Below are 21200 nucleotides of genomic sequence, written 5' to 3'. Positions count from 1 at the left end.
TTAATTAAAAAAAAATGGAAAAGAGAAGTATGGGCTTTATGTCCATGTAAGAAAAAATGCCTGTGGATACCAGAGAATGGTATGTTACTTTTTATTTGCTTTGGACAGCCTGTGATTGCAAAAGAAAAAAATAGGGTATTGAGAACTTCCACACTTCCATATATGTGTGTATGAGTACATATATATTTGCAAGATGTACATGTTGGATACAATATGTCTCAATCTTTTCCTTTCATAAATTCGATATTTTAAATTAATGATTTTTTTCTTCAAGTTGACTCTTAAAAGAGGTTTGTCTTATTCTGCATTCAAAAGTTTGTTATATGTTTCCAGTCATTACTTAAGAATGAAGTTGAAAAGTGTCCTTTTCTTTTCACTTAGTAACAATAACTATTCTCCATATTTTTTGAGGTCGTGAGAATTTTTGAACTAAAATTAGTTTTAAAATAATAAAAACCTGCCATATACACTCAAAAAACCCAAAGCTCCAAATTGAAGTGTTTTCTTCGGATTAGTCACTTTAATCTTGCGTAGTAGGTGGTTGCTTGCGATGTTTGCGTTTACATTTATGCTGTTGTGTTCAGAAGCATAATACATAAACTACATTATTAACTTCAAAGTGCAAATGCAATATCTTACTGTCTTTGGATATATGACATGAGTTTAGACTGAAGATGATGGTACCAGAAAGTGTGTTTGTGCTGTTAACAGCAGAATATATGTTAAAGGATTTTACTTAATTACCTGGATTAAATATTAGGAAACTTAAGTTATAAGGTGTCCCTATTTTACTTTGCTTACAGAATAAAACTGAAGGTAGTAAAAACATGTAGGATTAATGACTGCACTACAGAGAGATTTCACGGAAGTAGCAGCAGTATATCTGATTAAATTTAATGTGGTTACATAATAGATAATAAAGGCTGGCAGCAGTAATTTAAATTTAAACATGAAGAAAGGTTCTGTGTAGTCTCAGGAAAAAGATTTGGATTTCATCACAGGCATATAAATGTCAATTTCTGCTTACTTCTGTCATCCAGAAAGGGAAGTTGATATTTATTCATATTTAGAGAGAGTGGAAAAAGAATATACTTTAAAACATTTTATATTAACATTGTTGAAAACAGTGATGGTACATATTCAAAGAGAAGATTCACTTTTTTACTCTCTTATGTCAGAAAATCAAGATGAGGGTATATAAAGGCAATGAAACTATGATCATGTTTGGTTTGTATCTAAGGAGAGATTTGAAAGGATATAATTGTGTGTTTTTGAAAGAAGATGGCTAAGAATGAATATTTTAGAGGTGAATAAAATTTATGCATGGTCCTTTAGAAGTCAGTTATTCTAGTTCATTTTTTCCTCTAAGACAAAGAATAATTATTTTTGATAAAAAGCGCACATATAAAAAAATTGTTTTACAAAGTAACAATCACTGGAATTTGTTGAAGAATATTGAGGTAAACAATTTAGTAACATTATTCAGTAATACTGTTTTTTTATCATAACATTTAAATAAATCATGACTCAGCTGAAATATTATAATGACTAAGAGTGATCAAATATACTGGAGTAAAATGATTACCATCTTGGATCAAAAGTGGTAGCCTTTAACAATGCCACACATTTGCCTATAGGCATTATTGAGAGAGGTTGTTCTCAAATATTGTTAAGGCATTATTCCATGTGACAATGATGATGAGCAAGCCAGAATATTTACAATGGCTGACTAATGAGGATACATTAAAAAGACATTCAAGAACAATTTTGCTTATTCATTAGGGAATAGTAAGACAATCAGGCCTGATTGTTTGGGACTCCATGGAGAGAAGCAGATAGATTTTAAATTATTTAATATAATAATATTTATTGAATTTGATAATACCGCTTCACTGTATTTTGCAGGTATTTATGATGTTAAAAAAAAAGGGAATTATACTGAGGGTCAGTGTTTGGAATATTGTTGCTTTACTTAGTTCCCCTTTTATAACAGTGATAGATAACTTATGTATTGCCAAATTTTGATGTTGCAAGGTTTTGTATTACATTGCTCTTTAACTCTTGAACCTAGTTCAGCTATGAATCTCATTTTACAAGGATATGCTGACTTTTATTTCTGAGGGGGAAAAAAAAATAAAGACCATCACTCCCAGGATCTGTTATTTCAAGATTCCCTTGTTGCAAAGGTCTACCCACTCTCTGAAGATAAGATTATATAACTTTAAAAATTGTTTTTAAAAGTTACCACTCCACTGAAAACTGTCTGTTAGTCCCAATTTCTAATGCACATAGTGGTATTTCCCCACTGAGAAGAACTGCTGTTGTTTTTTTCATTAGACATTTATAATGTGACATCCAGTATCAAGCATCCACTTGGTCAATATAAAATGATGCACTTACTATAAGCTACTTTACAAAATTATTTCTAAATTCTATCTAAACATGAGCTGGTCATTACAAAGAAGCAGAGTGAAAAGTACCAACTTCATAAAAATTTTTGTCTGTTCTGTTAGATAGTTTTTCTAGCCAAGAGAAGTTCAGATATTTTTCATGTATCCTTTCCTAATCTATGTTCTATAGTTATTAAAATAGGTTATTTTTTGTACCTATAGGTTATGCTATGCTTCAGTAAAGTGTTGTAAAGATTTCTGTGTTAGAGGGATCCTAACAGCAGCCATGTGGAACTCTGCACAGAATAATTTGCCTGGTGGCATGCTTCACAGCCAACTAAATTAGCCTGCAGCTCCCTGCTGCTGTGATTTCTGGTAGAAGTATTGCTAGACAATCCTCCAGCGTGTTGCATAGTCTTACCCTGTGAGATAGTCATCACTTATTTGAGAATATAAAATCCCAAAACATGGCAACTCTTAGTATGGTTTAAACTACATGGAGTGTATTATAGCTAGGGGAAGGTGCTGGCCAAGCCACCAGTTCATCTAATCTGCATTAAAAAGTACCTAGTCCTTTTCCGCTAGACTGATTTTCTGGAATATTTAACCAGTCAGTCCAATTATGTATGTGTGTGGCAAATTCCTTGACTATCAGATACCGGCAGGAAAATAGCTTACAGACAAATGAATCTCTCTGAATGCTGTTATGTGCTTAGCTTGCACTGGTGAATCCTAAATGTGTCTAATCCTTTTGCTCCGATCTGTCGCATTGTTTACCGCAATGACCCTGTACTATGTTTTGCAGAACATGTGCTGTATGTACAGGCATTTTCTTTTATTTGCTGAGTATATGCTTCCATTTATTCTCATGTAGTAAAACTGACAGAGTAGAAAAGAAAAAATAGTTTGTGCGCTCCCTCCATAACTTGCAATACTTTAGGCTTGTTCTTTCTTAAAGCTTTCTTTTTCCTAACTGAGTAATCCTAGCATTTTCAAGTTTATTTTGTATGTAAATCTCGCCATGCTACCAGCCACTTCACTTGCCCTGCTGTGGACTCTTTCATCTTAGCTAAATCTCTTTTACATGAGGATCTCAGATATTTGTAGCATTTTTTCCGTATAAAGTAATTATTATACAAGCTTTTCAGATCAAAGAACTTGTTTGTCTTTATGGCTGTAAAGCTGCATGTAAATTTGGGGAGCTCTGGAAATGCATTTTTTTCACAAGGACCATTTTAGTTCAGAAACTGTCATATGATGTAGTACTGAGCACATATGAAATTTGAAGACTAACATCTATTTCATTATACTTAGATGAATACCAAAGAAATCTACTAATCTCAACAGGATTAGCCAGGATCTGAGGACTCTATCAGAGCTGATCTTGAGATCATCTTCCCACTATGAAGTATATTTGCTTTAATTAAATATCTTTTTTTTTTTTTTATGTTATTCAGTGCTTTAGAGAACCTTCTTTTTCATCCTGATTTATGATGGGTTTTGTGGTTTGCTTTTTTTTTTTTTTTAACATCCCTGAGCTGTCTGTGCCATTGTGGACACTGTTGCCCAGGCTTGCATAGCAGAACACTTGTCTCTTCCATTTCTTCCATACCCTCAGCATCTATCATTCTGTGAGTATGCAATAGTGTACATCATGATGTCCATTTTTAAGCTACAGTCCCCAACTTCATATGGGATCTTCTGAGAGAATTTCAATCACTCTGAAGAACAGAAAGAGAAGATAATACCATGAGTTTTCCACCCAGACAGATGATTTTACAGCATTAACCTCAACTCTCTCTTTGTCATATTATTACAAAAAACAAATCATCGGGCGGACTGATGACTTTTACTATTACTTGGATATCAGTCACCAGAGATGTTTCCCTTAAGCCCTGACCTTCCCTACAGATCTGCCAAAGATCTGTCATGGACTCTTGCCCTGCCTTTCCCTCAGGTGTCTCCTCAGACTTTTCTCCAGTGTTCCAGCCAGAATCGAGTTTTCAACTTCTGTCACAAGAGAACAAAAAGTTCTTTTCATCATGATCTTCCTTGGTTCTCTTAAAATTCATTTTCTCCCTATTTGATCAAAATGTCATCAGTAAGGGTGCTGAAATTCCAAAGGTCATGGTGTTCTGGAGTGGCAGTTAGAGGCTAGGCAGGGTGCCCAAAGACGTGCCTCAGTGTAGAGGAAACTTAATCAACATGCAAAGTAGATTGCAGTGTTAACATTAAGGATTGACAAATGTTTGTGAAATTTTAGTAATCTATTTGGTTTATCACATTTGAGTGATAGAATATGTAACAATGTATGAGATCTGTAAGGGATATTCTCTAACATTCAAGCACAATTAGATTTTAATTTCTGAAAACATATTTTTGGTCTCTTGAAAAATTAGTTTGGATAGTTTGTAAAAAGCCTGAGCTTGAATATGCAGGAGATTCATTTTTCACAGTCATGTGTAGCTATTTACCCTAGGGAAAAGATAACTGAGTTAGTAAGGAAAGGAGACAGAGCGCTTAAAAATGTACTCTTTTTTTATCCTGCAGTCTTAAACAAGCAATACATCATTCTAGAGCTTTTTAGCTTTTGATGTTTCTGTGTATTATGGAAGTAGGTATTTCTGTAATATTTCTAGAACTCTATCACTATTGTCAGCAGGTACCAATGCAGGTTTGATTGTGTTTTTTAACACCTAGTGACCTTAAAAAAAAAAAGTGTTCTACTTAGCCAACAAGATACAAACAGTAAAGGGGGAAAAAAAAAAATCCTACTTATCTTTTGTATATACCTAAAGTCAACACTGATTTCATATCTGCTCGATTAGTATAAGAATAAAGTCATTAAGCTTGGAACTGACAGTAAAGCCTGATGATCACCATCTGATAGGAAATGCATGAGAAGAGTGAGAACCATATGGACATGTCTCTCAGTTGTTTTCTGTGGTGAGGGGAACAGCATAGTTTTATCCCTATGGTGTAAACAGCAGATGAAACCTACTAATCCATCAGAGCTGTGTGAACCCCTACAGAATCCATTAAGGGGTGGAGATAAGTGTAAATGTATGTTTTCACTGTATCGTACTCTGTGATTCTTTAGAAGTTGATTAAGGAGGTACTCTCTTAGCAGCAGCAGTCCCAGTGTCCCTTCTTTGCTGCTTCTTAATAAGCAGTATACAAATAATGCTAATAGTAAATATTCTGCCATATTTCACAGGCCAAAATGACCACCCATGATAAGCTAATACAAAAGAACGCTTTCTTTAAAAATTGTTTAATAGCTGAAATTAGAACATCAGGCAACTTGTTTGGACTACTTGCTTCATTTTTATTCTATCCTAATGGCAACAAGCATGTTTATTTTATAATTGAAATATAGAAGATTTAAATATATTGGCCTGAAGTCTTGAAGTAGTTGACCACTCATGACATAGAGTTGCATTGCATTCTATTGGCAGATTTTTTTCTGTAAGCTCAGCAAGTAGAAAATGAATAGCAGAAAAAAATATTGGATCAGATTCTTATACCTCTATCAAATATAAGATGAGGAGTAATTCAGAGTTAAGGGGCAACTGCCTAATATTTACCATATATTAGAAATGTTTGCTCATGGAATTAATACAGATGAACAGTGTGCTATAAATGCACCCCTTAGCTTTTCTGTAACTTCACTATATACGGAAACCCTTGACTTAGTTCAGTGGTATATGTTTTTTAATTGAGATTAGAAGCATAAACCAGGGTTACTTGACCTGACATGCGCACATCTGTTTTCACATGTTTCTTTACTTTTCCGGAGGGATGTAAGAGTTGAATGATTTGCATCGGTTTTGATCATCTATTTTCTTTTCTCTTGGCATCTGTCCTTCCTAAGTTTCAGTTTAATGCCATGAGGGAAGATCTCAGAAGAGGCTTTTTAATTTTACTTACTTCAGTAGTTATTTGAGATTAAGCAGTTTCTATTAATACTACTGCTATTATTTCCATTGATATTGATGCTCTGCCCAATATCTCTGGAATATGAGCTGTTCACAGCCTGCAAAGAAGCAACCTCAGCACCGCCTGTCAATCTTAGACAAAAAAAATATTAAAATGTAAAAATGTTTCATTCCTATGATGGTCTCTCTTTTAATTATTAGTAGTTGATTCTTTATAGGTATCAGACTATTTTCTACCTTGCCCTCGTCTCTGTTCAAAATGGTCTTTCCTTTAAGGAATCTCAATAATTGTAACACATCACTTCACTGAAGAAATACTTTGTAAGAAATATAGTGTTACACAGGAGTTATAGATGAAGGCACACTACTGACTGACTTGTTTATCTGTACTTTACAGGACCTTTAAGACACTATATGATGACTGGCTGAAGTATTAGCTCTTCAGCTACCTAGGAGTATGTCTGGAAAACAACATAAAGATGTGCTTGTATTGTGGTAGATCTGTAAATACTATGTTGAATCTTCCACAGGCAAAAAGAACTGTACAGGTGACCTAGCACAGAAAGAGTAACCACGGTCCGAAATCTTCTGGTAGTCCTGGTTATTGAGATGATTGCAGTGAAATCACTGTTTTAATTATGTAAAACAGGAAAAAGCAGCAGCTTGCACTATATAAGCTTCACACTGGCAGGTTTTCCTACCAGCCATAGCAAAACCTTTGCCTTCCTAGTGAATATGATTTTGAATTCTACTTCCACCTGCGGTGTAAATCAGGCTGCATTGAGAGCTGTCGTCCAGTTGATAGTGTTCTGTATCTCTTACAAGGGGGGGTGTATGTGATCTTTTTTTTTCTAATACCACTAGAATAGTCTGAGCTCTTGCATTTTTATCAGAAGGTAGATTACTATTTGACTGATCTTTTCCAGTTAGACCTTCAACTTCTATAGCACACTGACTTGCCTGTCAAGACATTTCAACTGATTGTCAGCTATTCTACTGCATTGTTTTTATATTATATTTAGTACTTAGGTGACAATATGGCAAACTACTAGTGATTTGTTACTGATGGATCTGTAGATAATCTAGTACAAACATTCTTCAAGGTCTTTTTTATTATCCATCTTTAATCAGCATTCATTTTCAGATGACTAAGTGCTATGTATAGTTCCTCTTTCGCTTGGCTTTGTCTGTTCAGGTAGGATTTTCTCTTATGTCCTTCATTAAGTCAACAGCAATTTAATGGAATAATAACTGCATTTTCAGTAATGCACTTTTACTGAGAATATGTATGCTAAATAAAAAGCTGTGCATTGGAGGAGTAATAAAGTGGTGACTTCTGCCTACTCACTTACCACCTGATTTTTCCTCTACTTTAATTTCTGTTCCTTCTGCTCTATTTCATGACAAATAATGTATTTTCTATAAGTTTCATCATTCTGCCACCCACTTATCCACCCTCTCTTTCACAACTTTAAAAAAAGAAAAATACTTGCTTTACAGCTGATTTGCTTTGCAATTACATTGCACCGAGTCTTTCAAATGTTATATGATAACATTCAGATAGTACAGGGATGTTAAATACAGAGATGGGTCTTTAGTTATTCTCCAAGCAGTGTTTTCTTTCTCTGACATTTAAAGCTAAAAATGCCGGTCTTTACTTTGAATTTATTTTTCTCCTTTATTCAAAGGTAAATATGCTTAAGCTTTTAATTTTATTTAATATTTCTAAAAATATTAACACTTGATTTTTACTTTCCTGCAGGCTCCCATACCCTTCATTATCAGTCTCTTCTTTTTCAACTGGTACATGAGTTTTTCACAGTGAGTCACATTTTGGAATGAGTCATATGCATATTGATTCAGGGAGACACATAAGCCTGTCATTAACATGAGAAATTCCATTAACTTAATTGGAACTATTCATGTACTTAAACTTCAAGACTCAAAAAAAGGTTCCCAAATTCCTGAATTTTGCACAGCCTACATTTGTGTATACGCTTCCTACATACCAACTTAGGTCAAACCTGCTATGCCTTTGGGATTTCTGTAGCATAGAGTGTCCTTGCAGTTTATATAGCTTACTGGGTTGAACTCTATCTTGGGGCTTTATGCTTCAATGTGCTATGTTCTTCTTCCTTGGTCAAACAAAGCACTTGAAACGCTTTGATGTTAAGTATTTGAGATTGATACTAAGTGTGCAAATAGTCTGATTTAAGAGTATTGGATGCATGTTTAAAGTTAGACAAGTGCTTAAAAGACAGATTCACTTTGTTTTACCAAATGTTAAGTGGGATAAATTAATTTGGAAGGCAATTCAATCTTGTGCCAAACGCAGATATTAGAATGGAGTAAATAAGTTGTGGAAGTGCCTAAATTTCCATGCATTAAAGACAACTAGTTTAATCCATAGATTAAACAATCCAGCATGTAGTTTAATCCATAGATTTAAAAAATAGCTCAAATTAAATGTTTAGCTTTCAAACAGTTCAAACTAGTTTAAAAGAATGACGTACTAAGTACTTTTTTGAATCAGGACAGTGTGTATTGCAGCTTCAAGCAGCTAATACTTCATCCCATTAATTTCACACTGAAAAACAAATGCTTCCCAAGATACTTAAAAATGAAAATAGTATAGACTCCATCTACTCCATCATTCTTAACAAATATCTTCTAATTATGGTTAAATTATAGTTACTAAAAGCACTTAGTGTTCCATTCTCTGCAATTTTTTTTATTTATTGAATTCTTGAATTTTTTGTCATTTGAAAATCTTCACCCACATGACAAAATTAAGCAGGAGTTAGAAGAGTGAAGATTCTTGCTGAAATACATTGAGGTGTGTTGTGCTTTTCATTTAAGATACACATACAAAATATCAGATCACTAAATATGAGCATCTTAGTAGTGGCTTTTATATATAGATGAAAGATTCTTCATATGAAGATTACCACACTCAGTTCAAAAGCTTTTATCTTTAATGAAAAATAAATTAGTCAAGATCAAGCTTTTTATTAATTCATGACACTCCATTGATGGGACTTTTTTTTTCTTTTATAGTTATTTTTTAGTAAATGAAAAGCTATCTTAAATCTTGAAAAATACTAATTCCTTTATCGATGGCAAAAAAGGTATATTTTTTAATTTATGCCTGGTATTTCCTGATTAATTAATAGCTTGTTAGGTTTTTCAATCCTAAACATTTTTCATATCATGTGTATGTATGCATCCTTTTATGAGATGTGCAAAGATTCAGAATTGTCTGAATTGTCATTACTTTTGTTGCATGCAAGGATGAATTAAATAATTGAAATGTACAGCCCTGCTTTGAATACATATTCAGATGTACTCATTGATTTTATAACCTCATTTTTACTCATGATTTTTGCCTTATTCAGTGTACATTGTACTTGCTGTCTAGTTCCAGGGTGTATTTGCTGCATACTGTCAGATCCTGCTCTGAAGATGGAGTGATTAATTTCTGGGGAGCTCATCATGCTAGGTGTCAATAGCACTTGCCCACTGAGGGGCAGTAACTACACGTTCGTGTATTTTTCATCACCTATGTGAATTAATCATGTTTACCTAAAATTGATATATTTTACAGTTGTTACATCTAGTCAATTACCATGACTCTGCTGACCTTCTGGTGACTTCAAGTTACAGTAATTTCTTCCCAGATTCAGACATTACTGTGCTTGAGTTCAAAGCGTTTGACCACTTCAGACATTTTTGGTTTTGTTTTTGTTTTTTTTTTTATGGAGCCCCAGTTAGAAAATGCTATCATGTGTAGCTTGGCTGATTCACAGTGGTGTAGAGGTCAAGATTTCCCCGTCTGAGACTACTAGAGCTTGGATTTTCAGAGCACTTAGTCTCACATACCATTGAAAATGGTCACAGAATATCTCATGCTGGTTCCTGATGTAACTCAGCATTTCTACAAACTTGCCTTCAGAATTTCAGTACAGCCAGGAAATAAGGAACGCAAACTCAGTGACCATCTTGGAGAATTTTAAGTGACATGTCCAGCATCCCACAGGGATTATGGCAGAGGCAGGTACAGAGTATGCCTCTCCAACATTCCGCTGCTTTAGGTGCAAGACCATCCTTGTTCTCTTGGTATTCTTCTGCTGAATACAGGAGGTGCAAGCTCTAACCATGCTCATTGTGAATGAAATGATGAAAGAAGTGTAAACTAGGAACATATTTGTGAAAGAATGGCTGCAGATATGCAGTGTAAGGTGGAGGACAAGATAATGAGGATGGGAAATGGAAAAACACCAAGCAGGGAGAAGGCTGCCTTGGAGGATGTGGGAAAGGTGTGCTCAGGCCACCAAAACACTTCACTGTTGTTCATCTGTAAGACATAACATGTATCTTGTAAATGAGGCTCCAGAAAAGTACCTTTGGTTAATGTAAGGATCCTGTTTTGGAAAAATAGTAACTGATGGTGTCACATTTCATGCCCAAATACTGCTTTTTTCTCTTTTGCATCCGTCAGGCATTTTCCCCTGGGAGCAGGCTGGGCAGCAGCAGGGGGAGCACTGAGAGCACAGGAACACCATCCCAGCTCCTCTGTCCCTGGCCTGGCTGCCACAGCTGCTGGGAACAGCAGCGGCAGAGAACAACCTGCTCGGCCTAATTTAAAAAGGATATTCAGGAACAGTTTCCCTCTTTATTAGTTCTCAGTATAATGTAAAATTAGAGTATTAGACTATGGAACTGTATTTTTTTCACTTGTATTTCACAGCATAATTACGTATCCTTTGGGCCAGGCAAAGGAGAGGTAGAGGCACGCCTCTGTAATCCAGGGGTTAGGATAATACGAAATATTTGTATGGTCCTATATCTGACAAACTATTTTTTCAAAAGAAACCTCTTACTGACTTCATTGTTCCAGACTGAGTGGTAGCATTTAGCTTATCAAATGTCTGGTTACCTTCAACCTTCTATAAGTAGAAGGAGATTGTCTTCTGGATTTCGTCTTTGCTGCTCCATTTTAAAAAGCTTGTTTTCTTAGTAGGTGATTTGCTGCAAAATAAATGACTACTTAACATTAGTGTCCAGAACTATGATATGACGGCAAACAGTAAAGGTCAATTTATTTTATATCTTTTACAGTTTTGCTGGTGCTATCTTGCTCTAGTGGATACTGTCTGAAAGAGTATTTGCAATACTTCTGCAAACAGATGATCATTATGCAAAAAAGAGATGCAAGAAGTAAAGAAAGATTTTTATGTTCAGTTTTAGATTTCATTGAACTACTACAAGAAATTTTCCTCTGTATCCTGAAATGAGGAAGTTAAATCACATTCTGCCTATCGCTATTTGCTGCTCACAAATGTCAAGGCAGAAAGCAGACCAGTTTTCATTAAAAACTGAGAAAAAGAGGCAAAAAATAGGAAATAAGAGGTGTCGTGGGTTAGGCCGCTCCAGCAACCGAACCCACACAGCCGGTCACTCACCCTCCCCTACCTCCAGGAATGAGGGAGAGAATTAAAGGAGAAATGGGAAACCCGTGGGTTGAGATAAGAACAATTTAATACAGATAAGTAATATACAGTGTAGGTGCTCACCACCCCCTCTTATCCGCAGCCCGTCTCGTCCCGAAGCTGCAATCCCAGACGAACGTGAGGCCCTGAAATAGAGAGGGGCAGAGAAGAGATAGTACTCCGAGAATGGGAGTACTGGAAGAGAAAAAAAAAAAAAAGCAATAGAGCAAAAGCGCAGCAAGCTCAAAAGAGCAAAAGCGGCGAAAGAGCCAAAGCGCAAAAGCCCTTCTGTCCGGCTGACCCTCACTTTTATACTGGGCATGACGCTGCATGATATGGAATACTAATTGGCCAGTTTGGCCCTCAATCTTAAGTTCCACCACAAATCACGAGGGGAATCGTGGCCCCCTTGTCCCAGCTATGCTCCCCCCTTATCCCACCGTGCTTCTGCACTCCGGCACACTGAAAAGTCCTTGGAGTCTCATGTCCAACCACAAACATCAACTTGCTATCAGCATTCTTCTCAGAGCGAGCCTCTGAGTAAAACCAAAACACGGAGCTCTTCTAGCTGCTAAAAAGAAGAGCTGACTCTGTCCCAGCTAAAACCAGGACAGAGGTTTTGTATGACTTACTGTATTCATAGAGAAAACTTGGCTACATAATGAGGTCATATAGTAGTCAGGAAATTGTTGCTATCTCTGATAAAGAAGGCCAAAACTTTGTGTATGTTTTATACATGACGTAAATCTTCTTCAGCTGTGAACTTAGTAGCTTTAAGTAATAGTTAAGATCAAGGTTGTTCTCTTTTTCTTTTCCTGTTGACTTTTAAGAGTGGAACAGACTTTCTCTGTTTTTTTTTGTCCGTACTCCTTGTTCTGTCTGTTGCAAAATATTGGCTTGTTCTCATAGATCAGGAGAGAGATGTCAAGTTATTGTGATAGCCAATCTGATGTACATATATATACCAGGAGAACAAATAGCCTGATTGCAGAATAAAGTATCCTTCAGTCTAACGTATTCTACTGGGCAAATTTTGCCTTTTGTGTAGATGGAGACATGCAGAGGAAGACTGCCATACCTAAATTTTCAAAGGCATAATCTAAATGCTCATCAGATAAGAAAATCAGAGGTAATGTGTCAGGCCTAGTAGAGTCTGAAGTAAATTGGCCACTAATTGTAATGGCCCAATGTCCTTATGCTAGATCTTACTACTCCCTTACTGCTATATTATTTATTCTCTTTTTTTTTTGTAGAGAAATTACATTGTTAGTCTCTTACTGCTACAAGCAATTTTTAATACTTAGTTCAATGTTCCAGTAAAAAACCAGAACTTTTATTAAATCTTTTCTTCTGTATCAGTCTTGTGGTTTCCCTACCATTTCTTCCCTTTTAGATATTATATCTAATATCTTTTAAGGTTTTCTGTTTTGTTTGAGGATATGTGATGCTTATACTCAGGTCTCTTCTAGCTTAGGCAGAGATGGCCTTTTTGAAGCTTAATATTACAGTCACCTTTTCATAATGTCAAATTCAATTAATTGAGCAACTATGATCTAGACGGCATTTTCTAACTACGTTTACTTTTCCTTCTTGGAGTCAAACCAGACATGAATAAAAGGTTCTCAATTGTATCTATTTTTCTTTAGGTGACAGAAATCTCTTCCTCCATCTTTATTTATTTCTTTTTTTATGAGAAGTGGGCATAAATAACTTTGGTTTCACTAAAACTCTCCCCACAGGGCTATTTCAAGGCTTCCCAACAGCACACACAGAATTAGATTTTCATGTCCAAAGGGTGTCTGAGGAGGCAAAATTAAATTATAAACAGAACAGAAAAATGAAGGAGTTCTGGGAAAGGAATGAAGGCAGGGAGAGAATAGCAGGAAAGTGGGTGGTCTGGATTGGGAGTTTTATGGGCTTGTGTGACAGTCTGAGGTCTGTGGGTTGGTAGTAGATCTTTCTGTTTCTCACTTGTCTCTTCCAGGTGCATCCCTCTCCTCAGGATATGCAAACCCAGTCTACCTCATTTGGGGGACTTCTGACTCCCCTTTCTCTCTTGCAACTATTAACTCTTTTGCTCATCTTTGCAAATGCAGTTCTCTTGCTGCAGCAACTCCCACTTATATCTTTGCACCTGTTGTCTGGGAAGAAATGGGCTTCTGGCAGCAGGGATGGGTGAGAAAGGCGATAGTGATAACTGTTTCTTGACCCTTTGCATACATTTCTCCTAATGCTTCCTTTTTAGTACTTTATCAGTAGCAGACATCTGGGCGCAAAGACAGAAATCAGTCATTAAGTATAAAAAGAGCCAACCCTGCTCTGCTGCAGTAGTCTGTAAATTAGCCTGTATCATGTAGTTCATATCTAGATTGTTTAGTTGCATAAATGTACGAGTCAGTTTATTCCAATAGTGTGTCTAATGAGCTCTGACATTGACTGGTCATTCCCCACTTCTTCCCATTCATATTGACATTATTTTACATTTGTCTAATGCCCACTCACTCTATCTTGGGCTATTTATATAAAATAAACCTAATGGAAATAATAAAGCTCTCATTCTACTGTATTTTTTCTATTGTTCAAGAACATTTTGACTTAGGATTTTTTCCTACTCTGTTTATGTAATGGCTAGGTACTCACATGTTCTCCTTTGAATGATTCACATGTATTGAATTTCATTATTCATCTTCCTTTAGTTGTGTTAAAAACCTCTCTGATATTATATGTAATATGTGTGTAATTTTTATCTTTAGAAGGTGCATTGACTATACTTTTTTTGTTACTTTTGTCATTATTCACTTCCATTGACTTGTAATGTTACAGCTAATGTGTGTTACCTGCTTTCCTGTACCTAGCACTGTTGCAGTTCTTTGTTTTTTACTCCAGGGGGCAAGAAGCACTTTATTCTCTGGTAGAACAATTCTGAGATTTAGAATATAAACGTAGGGCAACCACCATGGAAGACAGCGTCATAAATAGAAGGGAAAGACCCGTAGTCTGATTCCTTTGTCTATGCAAGTGCATAGCAATAATAGTCCTTCACGACCCACACTGCAGAGTTAACCCAATCCTTTTAATAATCTGTGTAAGAATGTTGGTTGCTATGGCAACACATTCTGTGGTACCACTTGACTGTCAAAATAACCTCATGAAGTATCATGCTAAGAATGTTTTAGAAACTGGCTTTTAAAATAAAAAGTAAATAAATCCACCTAACTTTAGAAGATACGGCTAGATTCATGATATCTGCAACAAAGCAACAACCATTTTCTAACTGAAGGGAATTAGACTAGTAGCAATGGATCAATCGTGTTTCTCATCTTTGGTGAATGAGCTGAAATAGAATTTAGAAATATTTTTCCTGCTAAATTAACGGTGTACCAACACCATCTGTGTATAAGAAGTTAGCGCAAGAGTCAAAGGTTAAATTATCCTCAGATGTTACACAATTTGAGTGAGTACCTGTCTGTGCAGTGCCTTTGCTCCTCTTAAAGTTTCCATCAGCTTTTGCATCTTCAGAACTGCTGTTGTTTCTCCAGTTCTTTCCCCCCATACTTTTCCTTCACCTCCACATTTCCTTTCTTGCAGCTGACTCCACATATTTTTTTATTCTATTGGCTAAAATAACCTGAAGTTAAGTGGAGATTTTTATTTATTTTTCTGTGGGCCTCATTTCAGTGCTTTAGAGCTAATGTTACCACCAGATTAATAGATGTGGTCAGCTATTGTCTCAAACAGCATTGTGTTGGTCAGGCAAAAAGCCAGCCACTTCTGAAAGATTGTTTAAGATAAACAAGCATTACTAAAGATAGCATTTAGTATCTGGATATCAGGTAGGCTGCACAAACAAATGTCAAGCAGGCTAGAACAGTTATTACACATTCCAATTTAAATATAGACAAAGAATTAAGATGTAAGTAAAACTTACTTTTTTTTTTTTTTCCAGAATTTTTTTTACTTACATTATTTCCTTCTTGGGGAAAGTTTTTCTTTTTTTTATATAAATGTTAGTTTTTATTCTCTGTGGGATATCCTAAACTTAATTATGTTTAAGCAAATTTTAAAGTAAAATGAAGTTGAAATTGCCAATTACTTGATAATGAAGAAAATAAATGCATATTTTTAATATATGATATTACATTCACTCGTTTAAAGTATAATTACAGATACATCAATATGCATCTTCCTTAGAAAGTGAGATTTTCATACAGCAGATTGACAATTGAGTAGTTATTTAGTATTAAAATAGCAATTGATCTTTTGGAATTTATAAATGGGAATCTTTTAAGTTCTTTTCATTAAATAAAATGTTTCTTTACAATATATCACTCTGTTTAATTTGAAAGTACTGTTTCTTTATGCACAGAGGCCTTCTTCAACATGCTTATCACCGAGAGAGGAAGATGACGATGATGCAGGTGAAAATACTTGTGGTCCTTCAGGTTTATGGGAGGCACTTACGCCTTGTAATGGATGCAGAAACCTTGGATTTCCCATGCTTGCACAGGTATATGTTTACCTTTTCATCATAAAACATTAACTATAGAAGAGCTGCTTAATCTCTTATCTGCTTTATATCTTACAGCAATTTCTAGTCTTGTCTTATTCTCTTCATAATTTTTCCCTTCAGTATTCATTTTAACCTCAAAATCCAGTTTTAAAATTAAATGTCGAGATTCAGTCATCCTGCTGTAATATTCATCCAGATGAATTTAATGTTGAGACTGTTTACCTCCATTTCAGACAGATAGTTTTCATGTTGCATAGCTTTCTCTTCTAATTCTGTCTGGAAAGAAATTTTGGAGTCACAGTTTCCTTTGGGATAAGTACTCTATTTTTGACCAGCTTCTAATTAATATAATGACATCTCAGCTACTTTGTTTATAGAATTAATTGAGGACATCATGCATAACTCAACTGATGTAAGAATATAGCCTAAGACTTCTCTTTGAAAATTATGTAAGTTAAAAAAAAAAAATCCCCAAACATTTTCAGATGCTCATGATAATACAGAGGAGAATAAATAAAAATGAATAATATACTTGGGTCTAAGTCCCAATAATTCTTGGAGCAGACCAGTCTGCACTATCCACCAAGGCAAGCCAACAGCTGTGTCCTGAACAAGTGATATTGTATTGCTACAGAACAGGATGATGCTTATTGCTGCTTCTGGGTCTTCCTTGTTCTCTCCCCCCACTATAGTTTAGCACTCTCATTTCTGTAACATTTTTCCTGCACTTTTCTTGTAGCATTGGAAGAAGGCCTGCCAAATTTCAGTTTAGAAATGTCTGGTTTTTCAGTTGCATCCTTACTTGGCACTGCATTTAGATAGCTTTGTCAGATTCTTGTGTGCCAGATTGGAATTACATATCCTGTCTCACCACATTTTATACACTGTTGCTTTCATACCATGACTGTACGTTTTATTCCCTTTAGTCTCATGGGACTTGCACCTGTTCGAAGCCAATGTTAAAGCTTCCACTGCAGTCAATGGCAACAGGATATGGCAACTAGTGTGCTTGAATAACAATGAGCACTGTCCTATCTTTTTATAAGGAGCTTTTATATTCCTTTCCCCTTTCAGCAGCTGTTTTCTACTTCATGCTATCTATCATTTTAGACATTTGGCAAGGTGCAGAGCTGTCGGAATTATCCTGATTTACAATAGGAGTGCCGTGGTTACTAATTCCTCATTTTTAAGAATTAGTTTCAAAAATATTTCTTAAATTAAACTTTTCTTATTTAAATATGTGTCATCTGTGGTTTAATTATTGTTAAACTTTCCTATGATGAACACATATGCCATTTTGGAGTGATTTCCTAATTTTTAAAAACATTTTTGTTTTTGTTGTTTATTTTTAATGTAAGGTGTCTGTAGAGTGTGTTATAAAATTGAGGAATGCATTTGAAAAATAGAATAAAGTTAGCTTGGTTGGTATCTCTTTCATTTTTAAACAGAGAGATTCATTTCAACAATGATGTAAGTTTTAAGATAGTGAATCCTGAATTAGCTTTATTCATTGTACTTAAATTTTAAACTCAACCTTACAATGTCTCATCTTTCGTGCTCTGAGAACTAGTAAGATTTTTAATTATGGGTACAAAAAAAGAGAATATTTATTCTATATGCATTCATGAAATGACAGATTGCCTTTTTAAATTGTTTTTCTCCATAAAAATTGAAGACAGAGATAGTTTTGGGGTTTTTTTGTGGTTTTTCTTTTTATGAAAAAAAAGGAAAAAACTTAAGTAGTGAAATATTTCCAAATTACAAACCAGTTAATTCAATTTATAAAGTGTTGCCATCACGGTATGCAATCTTTCAAGCTGTTAGCTAATCTGTTGGACCTTTCACATTTACTTCAGAATGCAGCAGAGAACATCTTGTTCTAAAGGATCAAGAAGACAAATTATTTTTTTCAATTTTTAGATTAAGACCAGTATCTTGAATTGATCTAAAAAATCATGATAGATATAATCTGCAACAGCATGTTTTAGGTAAAAGTGCAAAAAGTTGTTTCTGATACTCATGTCAGTCCACTAACATAACAGAAAATGCAGACTTCATCGTGAAGAAACAATGATTAAGTGTACTCGACATGTCTTAAAATCTATACTCTACTAAAGATCCCAAAGTAGGGAAAAAGACCGATCAATTACTCTTGAACGTAAATGATGAGTTCATTTTTCCTGTTCTCTTCTAGTTGAAAATAGATTTTACAGTTATATAAATACACTGTGTTTTCACATCAAAGGAGAACAAATATAAAAATTGATTCTTGGTTTATATACACAGTCAGAGATACAATGGTGAAATTAAAGTGAATTTTAGGTGAGATTATGACAGTGTCCATCTGTGACCTAGTGAGCTAACAGTTTTCAATAAGCTAAAGAAAAGAGCAGTTATCTCCTTGACAAATTTGATTTCTTAATCGCAGTTATGGAAAAAGGCTTGGCTGGAAGTAATTCTGAGATGCAGTATGTCATTTCTGTCTGTATTGTGCTGGGAAATGTCATTTTAGAAAGGGCTGTTATAAAAAATTCTGTGTACATTGTTCTGCAAATATCATTTAAAACTCAACGTAGCAGTGTTACAGGTATTCTCAGAATAAGCAACTGTCTTTTACTGTCTCACAATTCGTGAAGTGCTGCAAGACCTTGATGGAAAATCTTTGTCTTGTAAAAATTTCAGGGTTTTACAAAGCTTCATACACTCCCCCCCCAAAAAAAAAAAAAAAAAAAAAAAAAGAGCAACAATAGCCAGCTGGATTTGGGGAGACTGAAATTTAAATACCTCTTACTGTAGCTGAGCGTGAATTTCATTTGTACATTATGATTTATGGCTAATGTGGGCTATTGCTTTTTTTTCTGAAATTAATCTTTCTTTTTGGGCAGAAATTCCATCCTTGATAAAACCAATGCACATTTCTGTGAAAAATGTTGACTTCCACGAATGAGTATTTTATATCTTTTATATTCCCATTCTGAGTTTCAACAAGCTTCTCATCTCAGTCTGCTCCTTTCCAATGCATATCTTCTCCATGCCAGTCTATCTGTCATTCGTCTCTTGTTTTGGTTCAGGCACTTCACTATTCCACAGTGCCTTTGGATGGTCAGTGAACAGAGTTAAGCTTCTGTCTTCACAAAAGCAAGAACAGCAAATTTAGGTTGAGTAAGGATTCATCCCTTTATATTTTTGGTAAAAGGATTTTGAATACTGATCCCTGCTCTATGTTTGTATATGTTGAAGACAGTTTATGTGGAGTACTGTGAGTCCAAGACTACAGAGTTATGGTCGGTTTTGGATGCTGCTTTTTCATCTGATCAAATTTCAACTTGTATCAAACCTTTTCCAGCACAGTACAGGTCTGAAAGTACCTCCATATCAGAAGGATAGGGGCTGTGGATGTGAATCTCTAAACCAGAAAAAAACCTGAAACTTGATCATATCTCCTGTGAGTGCTCTAATTTCTATATCATTTCGTGCAAGACAGGTGCTTCTACCAACCTGGATTAAAAATAAACCCAAAACATAGCTGGCTGTTTCCACTGTATTGTGGAAGAGGATTCATCCAGTAGGGATGTGATGCATTTTCTGGAGGCAGGAAGATCACAGATTCCCAGGGAAGGCAGTGTACTTCTGTCTAGATGGTGTATTTCTATCTAGATAGTTCATAAAGGATCAAAGGCATTTTGGTCTACCTTGTTTTAATGCAAACTAACATTTAGACAAAGTCATTAAGAGAACTTTGAGACATGCTGAGATAAAAAAGCTGGCCCCAAATTGCCCTAGCACAAGCAAAGCCTGCGTTTTCTTGTATGTGTATAGTGGAGCTACACCAAGTTCTGCCTCTTGATAGAGGAGCATTCAGTGCACACTGATCAAAAGACAAGATGGAATGAAAACCACAGAGTTTCATGTTTGCCACTTTATCCAAAGGAAAAAGTTTAGTATGTGGATATGGTCAGGGTGCACTGAGGGCTTGCTACTCCCTGGGGACGAGGGTGTCAGGAGATGCAGGGGGTACATGGGGTGGCTGAGCAGGTCCTCACCAGCTAGGGATTGTCCTACTGTCTCTGTGGGGGAGAAGGGCAAACTGTGGGGTTAGCTGGGAGCAGACCTGAGCACAGTGCATGAGGCAAGTTCATGATGCTGAGGCAGGTCCCGTGTCAAGCCAGAAAGTCAGTCTACGTGTTGGAGTTGAAACCTGGTGAAGTCAATCAGGAGCAAAGCGCAGAACACCACAATGTCCACAGTGATGAGGCAGGTCTGAAGTGAAGCTGGGAACTCAGTCTGCAAGCCAGGGTCCAGATCACTGGGGTCGTTGGCCCAGATGTTCCAATGTGCAAAGAGGTGGTGAAGTTAGAGATTGGCACTTCTGCAGCTTGTCTCAGGCAGGAACTTAGGGCCCAGGGCTGAGCTGAAATGATGCTCCTGTGCCCATGGGCATGAGTATAGGTAGGGTCCCCAGATGAGGCTGTTCATGGACAGTAAGACCTATTGCTGCACTCAGAACTGTGACAGATACTAATAAAAGTGATAAAATACATAAACTGGAAGCTGAATTAAAATGTGTTAGTTATTTGACCTATTATTGCAGAAAAGAAGAATAAGACCAAGAAGGAACACTTGTGTAGGTACTGGATTGCTTCGCATGCACTTCATATACGGGTTATCCATATAAGTGTGTGAACATGTTTCATCTTATTTCATAGCTGCATGTCTTGACCAGCATTTGTAGAGACAGAGTATTCCACCACAGGATCCTTTCCTGAAGATTCCCAACGTTGCATGCTGCAAAAGCAGATAGGATTTGTAAAATCCTGTGTTTGCATGTCTTGTAATGGTCTAGCTGTGCAGTACCAAAGTACAGGGACAACTC

General features: G+C 35.9%; 1 protein-coding gene across 6 annotated transcripts in view; it reads left to right on the top strand.

Moving 5' to 3' along the window:
• ANKS1B (ankyrin repeat and sterile alpha motif domain containing 1B) overlaps positions 1–21200 on the top strand; it is a 476662-nt gene that overhangs the window by 108001 nt on the left and 347461 nt on the right. For all 6 annotated transcript variants that reach the window (XM_086610938.1, XM_086610942.1, XM_086610943.1 and 3 more), the window contains exon 9: positions 16184–16324. In XM_086610938.1, the coding sequence (XP_086467064.1) occupies positions 16184–16324 (141 nt within the window). The remainder of the gene's footprint in view (positions 1–16183; positions 16325–21200) is intronic.

The sequence above is a fragment of the Tauraco erythrolophus genome, chromosome 4, assembly GCF_009769465.1.
Source record: "Tauraco erythrolophus isolate bTauEry1 chromosome 4, bTauEry1.pri, whole genome shotgun sequence".
Classification (NCBI taxonomy): Eukaryota; Metazoa; Chordata; class Aves; order Musophagiformes; family Musophagidae; genus Tauraco; species Tauraco erythrolophus.
This window is presented reverse-complemented; position numbering and strand designations above follow the sequence as displayed.